The 8,853-nt window shown below is 42.7% G+C and overlaps 1 protein-coding gene across 3 annotated transcripts in view; it reads left to right on the forward strand.

Moving 5' to 3' along the window:
• Positions 1-8,265, forward strand: part of EDAR (ectodysplasin A receptor) — an 88,677-nt gene extending 80,412 nt beyond the window's left edge. For all 3 annotated transcript variants that reach the window (XM_019434609.2, XM_019434610.2, XM_019434611.2), the window contains 2 exons: positions 543-603; positions 5,578-8,265. In XM_019434609.2, coding sequence (XP_019290154.1) covers positions 543-603; positions 5,578-5,900 — 384 coding nt within the window. In that variant the 3' untranslated portion in view covers positions 5,901-8,265. The remainder of the gene's footprint in view (positions 1-542; positions 604-5,577) is intronic.
• The last annotated feature ends 588 nt before the right edge of the window (positions 8,266-8,853 follow it).

The raw sequence follows: 8,853 nt of genomic DNA on the forward strand, positions 1-8,853 counted from the left end.
GGGATGCCATGCTCTGGGCTGCCCTGAGTTCAGGGATGTCTGTAATGGCACCCATCACTTGCAGGGACCCTGGAGGCCTATGGAGTTTTTCTGAGAGGTACTGGCTCCTGTGGGGCATGGGACTTTTCAGCCAGGGTCCCTTCTGCACTCATCCAGCATGGGCCTTGTGTCCTTACCCCAAGCTGTGTGCTCTGGGAGAAGAGTCTGTGGATAGCTGCAGACACGGCCATAGCATCTCAGGCCACCGCCAGCCGGCTGGGGTCCTCCCCACTTACCCTCCCACACAGTCTTGTGAGCCTGAATGTCCAGTGGGAGCAGCAGCCTCTACCTCTGTGAATACTGAATGTGCTTCAGGCAGAGACCTGAAGAAAAGGCTTTCTCCCTGTGATTTCCTGATGAGATGTTCATGTGAGGGCGCCATTCAGCATTTCTGACTAGAAGTCAGGGGAGAGCAGCTGCCAACACTCCAATGGAGAATTTGTATCTTTGATGGCTACCACTTTCCCTTGTGAAAATTAACATTCTCTTAACTTTTCCTATAGATTCAAAGTCGAAGGAAAAAGATATTGGATGTGTATGCCAATGTGTGTGGAGTTGTTGAAGGTAAGCATGGATGCACTGTTGGGGGACACTTAGCCAGGTTTCCCCAAGGATCTTGTCCCAATCATCAATATGTAGGAAACAGCTCTGGTAGGAGTCCTGAGGCCCCATGAGGGCTGAGAAAGGCCGCCCACTCTAGCTTGTCATGCTCCTTATCCCAGTAGCTGGGGAACCCACTTCAGGTGTGGAAGGACATGGGATTTGGCATGAAGCTATTTAAAACTTTTGCCTTGGGGCGCCTGGGTGGCTCAGTCGGTTAAGCGTCCGACTTCAGCTCAGGTCACGATCTTGCGGTCCGTGAGTTCGAGCCCTGCGTCGGACTCTGGGTTGATGGCTCAGAGCCTGGAGCCTGCTTCCGATTCTGTGTCTCCCTCTCTCTCTGGCCCTCCCCTGTTCATGCTCTGTCTCTGTCTCAAAAATAAATAAACGTTAAAAAAAATTTTTTTTTAAACTTTTACCTGGCACTCCCCACAGCCCTTTCCCTCACAGGACAAGAAGATGACACCCATCCCCAGGGCAGAGCCTGTCTAGGGCACTGTGGATTCATGATGATCTAGAGAACAGTGTCCTCCAGTGTCCCCAGATGCTGTCCCCACATTGGTGTTTTCAGTCACTTACCCAATAATTAGCTGGCCTTGCCCTTTCCCTGTGTAATGGTCTCCATCCACAAAGATGCTTCTGGAGCAAGCAAAGTCAGGCTGTATCACAGCAGGTACCCTCCAGGTATGGGCAGCAGGACTAGGAATATAAACATTTCAACCTGAAACAGGAATCCACACTGCCCACTTCTTCTCAATCCAGGCTCTAAATCACCTTTGTATTCACCCAGGAGACAAAACCCCTCATCACTGAGGTTAGGGAATGTTCCCGGCTTCATCAGGCCACTCAGTCCTGGTCTCACTGGCATCCCTCCTTGGACTTCAAGGTCTGGCCCAGGCAGCAGGAGTGGAGCCTGGTGCTCTCAGTTCTCCGCACAGTTAGAGCCCAGCACACCTTGCCTGGGGCAGGCTCCCTGGCTGGGTGCTCTGTTGGTCAGAAATAAGTTCTAGGGGCCAAGAACTCTACTTGGCTGCCTGCTGAAATATGGCATCTCTTCTCCAAAAATACACATGCCCCAGGGTCAGCCTGTGTGATAAGGCTGGCAAGGCCAAGGGACCTCAGCTGCCCAGTGGAGGGCAGCACTGTGGAGTTATTCCCAGTGCCAGTGGCTCTCTTCACGGCAGAAAGAAGGACACAGAGGAGAAAGTGACTGCTGGTGATTCATCCCTGCATGGGAAACACCAACAGCCTTTGGTTCTAAAACCTCCCAGAAAGAGGAGGATCCATATATCTTTTCTTACCCCACCCCCATATGCAATTTTCTTCTAAAGGAAAGTCAAGGGAACTGACAGGAACCTAATAAAGATCTCTGAAAAGAAGTCTCTTCATTTGAAAAATAAACCATGTCTTTAAATGCAATAACTCCATGGAGAAATAAATGTAATAAACCAAATTTCATCCCTGACAATAGAAAAAAAAAGAGGTTGTTGTTTACTTTCCAAGTGTGTGAAGATTTTCCTGTTATCTTTGTTATTTATTGATTTATGGTTTGATTCCATTGTGGTAGGTAAATACACTCTTTCAATTCTTTTAAATTCTTTTGTTGAAATTGAAGGCCTGTATTCTGCTATTGTTGAGTCAAGTGTTCTATAATGTTGATTGGATTTTCTTCATGGTTGGATTTTCCTTCTGTTGTTGAGTTTTGTATTCTTGCTGATTTCCTAGTAATTGTTCTATGAATCACTAAGGGAAAGGTGTTGAAGTCCCCAACTGTAATTGTGGAATTGTCTATTTCTCCTTTAAGTTCTTCAGTTTTTTGCTTCATATATTTTGGAGCTCTGTTGTTTGATGCATATGGATTTAGGATTGCTATGTCTTCACAGACAGTGGATTGACCCTTTTATTAATGTCCCTCTCTATCTCTGGTCATTTCCTTTATTCTGAAGTCTACTCTGTCTGATGTAATAGCCACTTGTGCTTTCCTTTTATTAAGTGTTTACATAGTATATCTTTTTCTATTCTTGTACTTTCAACCTGCCTATATCATTATATTGGACATCAGCTTCTTGTAGATAGCATATAATTAGGATATTTTTAACATAGTCATTGATATGTTAGCATTTAAGATTGCTATTTTATTTTTTGTTTACTCTTTTTTGTCCCTGTTTTTCATTTCTCTGTTTTCTTTTTCCTGCTTTCCTTTGGGTCACTTGAACATAATTTAGAAATACACTTTGATGTTTTTTGAGTGATGTATACTATATGTTTTGAGTGCATCTTTTTCCATAGCTATTTTAGCAGTTTCTCTAGGTACTGTATTATATATACATATATAATCCACTGAGGTCATCCTTTCACTAGTTCAAGGGAAGTATAAAAACCTTACGTCCTGGGACACCTGGGTGGCTCAGTCAGTTAAGCATCCAACTCTTGATCACAGCTCAGGTCTTGATCTCAGGGTCATGAGTTCAAGCTCCCCACTGGGTTCCGCACTGGGCATGAAGCCTACTTAAAAAAAAAAACAACAGCTTCTGTTTATGTCCTTCCTGTTTATAGTTGTCTTAAATATTTCCTCTCTATATATTTAGAACCACATCAGTTGCTTCAAACTAGCAAACATAACTCAGAAAACCTAAAAGGAAAAGGAAAGCTATTGTGGTTACCAATATTTTTGCTTACTGTGCTCTTTACTGATGTTCCAAAATTCCTTCTTTTAGCATTTCCTTTCTGTTTAGAGACCTCCCTTTGTCATTCTTTTAGGGTAGTTCTCTTGGTGACAAATTCTTAGTTCTCCTTCATTTTGAGAATGCCTTGATTTTCCCCTCACTCTTGAGAGGTATTTTCACTGGGCATGGGGCACTGTGTTGACAGTTCTTTCATTTCCATAGTTGAAAATACAGTGCCACATCCCTTTGGCTTCCAGGTTTCTAATGAGAAATACTTTCTCATTCTAATACTTTTCCCCTGTAGGTAAAGTGTTGATTTTTCTTGCTATTTTCAAGATTCCTTTGTCTTTAGTTCCATGAATTTATGATGTATCTTGATATGAATTTCTTTGGGTGTATTCTGTTTGGAGTTTTCTCAGCTTCTTAAATCTGTAGGCTTATGTCTCTTTCCAAGTTTGGGGAATTTTCAGTTATTTCTTTTTTCATCCACACTCTCTTTCTCCTCTCCTAGGCCTCCATGACAAAAATGTGAGATATTTTGTTATAGCCCCACAGGTCCTTGGGGCTCTGTGTTTTTCAGTTTATTTTTTATCTGTTGTTCAAATAAGTGATTTCTATTCTGTTACCCAGTTCACTAATTCTTTCCTCAGTCTATATTCTGCCACTGAGCATATCTACTTAACTTTTTATCTCGATTGTATTTTTGCAGTTCTAACATTTCTACTTGGTTCTTATATTTTCTATCTTTTGCTAAGGCTTCCTATTTGTTTCATTTGTTTTAAGCATGTGTGTAATTATTTGTTGAAGCATTTGTATCATGGCGTCTATAAAATCCTTGTCAGGTAATTCTAGCATCTCTGTTATCTCTGATATTTTCTATTTTTATTTGAGATTTTTCTAGCTACAAAAACCACAGAGAATTTGGCTGACCCTGCCTCACACTCCTTATCCCTTTTTGGAAATATTTTCAAAAGTAAAATTAAGAACATTTGAGATCTTCCTAGTTCTTGGTATGATAAGTGGGTTTCTATTGAAATCTAGAGAGTTTTATGTCATGTTATGAGACTCTGTGTCTTATTTAAACCTTCTGTTGTATCTGGCTTCCTCTGATACCTCTGTGGAGGTAAATATCTAGGTTCCCACTCAGCCTTCATTTACACCCAAGTAGGAATCTCTTTTTGTTGATGGCAGAGGGGTGGGGTGGGAAACTGTTTTTCCAAGTGGTCTCCACTGATACCACTGGGCTGGGAGGCTTGTTACCAGCTGATGATGATAAAGTCCAGGCTCTTGACCTTGCCTTCCCTGAAACCTGGTGCAATGTAACAGCCTATGGAGAGTGGACATCCAGGCTTTGCTGGCCTTGTTGAGGGTGGGGCCACAGTTTTCTCTGTGGTGTTTGGCTGTAACAAAGCAGTTACTGTCTAAATGTTTTCTTCTTGCTAAGCTTCTTTTTTCCTAGTGCTTTAGTTAGAGCAGGCATCTGTTGGACAATTTTGGTTTGTTATTGTTCATATTTCTGGATTGCCGGACTCTTCAGCTCCATGTCTGGGATAATGATGCAAAAGGCTCAGCACCATGTCATTGCTCTATTCCCAAGCTCTCTACCAGTCTGTCTTTTCTCACCACTTTCCAGAGTTTCTTTGTGTTTGCTTTGTACAGAGCATCTAGGGTTTTTAGCTGTACTTACTAGGAGCAATCAGGAAAAGCATGTCTACTCCAGCTGCCAAAAGTAAAAATACATCATTTTTAAAAAATGCTCCCAGGTAAGTCTAACAGGCAGGAAGATTGAGAACCATTGGACCACTCAGGTTGCAGTAAGTTGGCTCAGGTAACACCAATTTTGGGCTGTCTTTGAAAGCACTTTTCATAAAGGTGACTGCTGTCTCCATAAAGGGCATAATACTGTCTGTCCTTTTGACTCCCTCCTCAGCCCAGCTCCATGTAAAGCACGGTGACCTAAGGGTAGCCCATATTCAAGGCTTTGGTGACTGCTGACAGTGTTCTTGAGGGGATTATTGTAACAGTCAATATAGTGGCTATTTTCCTAGGAGGAAGGGGCTGTTATTGGGGTTAGGATCCATGGTAAGGCTTCTCATGTGGCTGGCAAAGTCCTGGGTGTAGTTCACCTCAAGCTATGCACTTATTTTATATGGTTTTCTGCATCTGTGTTTTATTTTACAATCTTTTTTTAAGTTTTAAAAATAATTTTTAATGGTGTTGAGCTTCTATTGACTGCCATTTGCAATGTCTGACTGTGGCTATTTGTCCGCAGGTCTCAGCCCCACAGAGCTGCCATTTGACTGCCTTGAGAAGACAAGCCGAATGCTCAGTTCCACGTACAACTCCGAGAAGGCTGTTGTGAAAACATGGCGCCACCTTGCCGAGAGCTTTGGACTCAAGAGGGATGAGATTGGGGGCATGACAGATGGCATGCAGCTCTTTGATCGCATCAGCACAGCAGGCTACAGCATCCCAGAGCTGCTCACAAAACTGGTGCAGATTGAACGGCTGGATGCTGTGGAGTCCTTGTGTGCAGACATACTGGAGTGGGCTGGGCTTGTGCCACCTGCCTCCCAGCCACCCACTACATCCTGAGGAGCCTGCCTATAGTCTGCCTTCCCTGGGAGGCACCAAGGATCTACCAAGGGCTCTGGAGCTGTGAGTGCTGGCAACAGACTGCCAAGAGTCAGGCTTTTTCTGCTGTCACGAGGATTTGCCTTAGGCCATTCCAAGGAACAAGAGGAAATGAGGCCTGTCTTCTAATCTAACCAAAAATAAAAGATTAAAGTTGGGATAGTCCCAGCTACCCACCTGTACCTCACCAGGCAGGATGAATATTTATTCAACTCATTCAAGGGATGTTTTTGGGTGCTCAGATGAACCAAACAATGTGGGGATGGCAGAGGTGAAGAATCTAGTACCTGTTTTTAAGGAGTTTACAACCTCAGGAGAGACAGAAGACGTGTCTACAAACCATCTTGCTAGAAAACATCAAACAGTCTAGATGAGGGGATACTAAGAAAACATAATAAGTTCTGAGGGAGGGAGATGGCTCCCCACTGGGGTGATGAAGGAGGGCAGCATCATGAAGAAAGAAGCTCGAATGCCTGGTGAAATGGCTACCAAAGGCAGATGTCACACTCCACATAGTGTGTCAGGTTTGGTACAAGTCTGTTAATATCTTAAGTGGCTGTTCTTAAGGTCATTTGTATTCCTACAGCCCTTCCAATCACTAATGGAAGAGTTCACTCTGTGGCCTGCCTTCTGTTACTGATCTGCAAGGCATGTGTTTGTCCAGTCAAGTAGACCTGTGTCCAGTCAGTGGCCAGTTTCACCTATTGCCTGATTCCCAGGCCTGAGACCCAGTGGTTTTGTATTACACATGAATTGCTTTCCACTCTCATCCCTAGTCAGATTTGACCCTTTGGGGGCAGCAATGTTCAAAGACACAGTCCATTTAAATTATGTGTCAGCCTGTTTTTGCTTCAAACAGAAATGAGTGGTCAGCTATATGTGGAAATAGAAATGGTGACTTCCTAGGAATTCAGCCATGCATAATTTTAGATTCTGAGTGTCTGAGACTTGTGAATGAGCCTTGTGACATGAGGGTTTCTGAGCCAGTCAAGGAAAATGGAGCCTCACAACACAGGCAGGGCCTGGGCTTGAAATCCAAGGACCTGATTCTAGTTGTGCCAGCTTGGGCCATTCTCTTCTCCCTCTTGGGCTTCAGTTTCTCTTTTGCAAAAGAGAGATTAGTCTGTGATTCTGTAATCAGGAAAAGTAAGGTTTAGGTGGGCAACAGGAAAGTGGACTTCAGGAAATGCCAGGCCTTCAAGGTGCACATTGAAGTGAACACAGATGAGTCATCAAGATGAGACTAGAAGCAGAAAAACTCGGAGTAACTATAATTGTTTGACATACACTTAGAGGTAAAGTAATAAACTGGCATTGTTCTTGGCAAAATCTCTTAATACACCTGCAGTTGCCAAGAACATGGGAGCCAGGGTAGTGATCATACCAGGGGTTTAATTTAGAGTTCACTGCTGAGCTTCCTAATGACAGATCTGACTATAGTTATTACCAAATTAAAACAAGTCTCTGACTTACAAAGCGATGTTTTTAAAATTATAAGTCACATGACTGAGCAAATGCTTTGGGGAGAGGAAATCAGTCATACATTTAGAGCCAACAAGCAATTGCCCACCAATGAATGTAGAACATACTGTGATAGGATCATAATTAGGTCCTGAATATTTAATATCATCATTTTCTGTGTCTCTTTGCTGTTTTTCAGAACCTATTTGCTATATCCTACAAGCTAAATACTCCATGGCAAAACTTAATTATCCTTTTAACCCCTCTTTGAAATCCTATGGCACCCCTTTCTCCTGCTTTGTGATGATGATGATGAGATTGTCCCCCTGAATCAGGCTGCAAATGTCACATGTGATAAGAATGCTGTTCCAGGGAGACAGCTTGCAGTTTCCCAAGAAAAATATTTTCAGTGAAGAAGCAGAGGCGGCTGTTCCTGGACCCAGAGCTTTGCCTCATTTCACACTTACAATGCTGGGGCCAGATGTCTAGCCAGCATCATGCCATGTTTCAGTGATTCTCAACCTGCCATTTTTAGAAAGTTAGTCCTTATAGAGCTAAACATTCCTTTGTCATCTACTTATTTGGACATAAATCCAAGAATAGTCTATTCTGATGAGCTTTAGCCTACATTGTGGAATTCAAATCAATGTGACCATAATGATTATCACTGACCAGAACAGGGACTTCCACCCTGACATTTTGTATGGAGACATTCATTATTTTGCTATACTTAAAAACTTTTAGGAAACACCCTAAGCTGGAGCTGTGGGCCTTAACCAGTGAAGTCTTAATTGTTAATAGTTTTGTCTCATCCTGTATATATAACTTATTATATTTTACAGTTTCAATAAACTAATAAAAAGGAGATCTACAGACTGCTACAATGTGAGTTCTTTCTGGGGGTGGAGGGAGGGAGGGGGCAGGTGAGTGGAGAAGCCTCTGATTACTCTGTTCCTGGTTATTGCACGTGTAAGATGAGACTGTAGGATTGTGACCAGCCTAAATGAACTTCCTAAATTTTTATGGCCTGGACCATGCACTCAACAGAAGCAAACATTACAGTGAGATTGTAAAACAAAAACAAAACAAAACAAAACAAAACAAAAAAACCGCTTTGCTTTCCAAGTTGCCATCGCTGTATCACTTAGCTACTGCTGTGTAACAAACCATCCCAAAATTCAATAGCTTAAAGTGACAATTTATTATTATAGTTCGGAGGTCACTAAGGATCCCAGATGACCTAAGTTGTGCTCAGTTGGCTATGATTTAGATGGGGCCTATGGCTGTTGGGATACTTTAATTGGGGTTGCTGTGTTCCAATGTCCCCCATCCTTGTCCTCAAACCAACATCTAGCCTATGCCTGCCTTCATCATGGCAATGACAGAAGTGCAATAGTGAGCAGACACACAAAGTTCCTTCAGGCCTATACCCAGAACTGGAACACCATCACTT

Source organism: Panthera pardus, unplaced genomic scaffold (assembly GCF_024362965.1).
Source record: "Panthera pardus isolate Hobbes unplaced genomic scaffold, ASM2436296v1 HiC_scaffold_25, whole genome shotgun sequence".
NCBI lineage: Eukaryota > Metazoa > Chordata > Mammalia > Carnivora > Felidae > Panthera > Panthera pardus.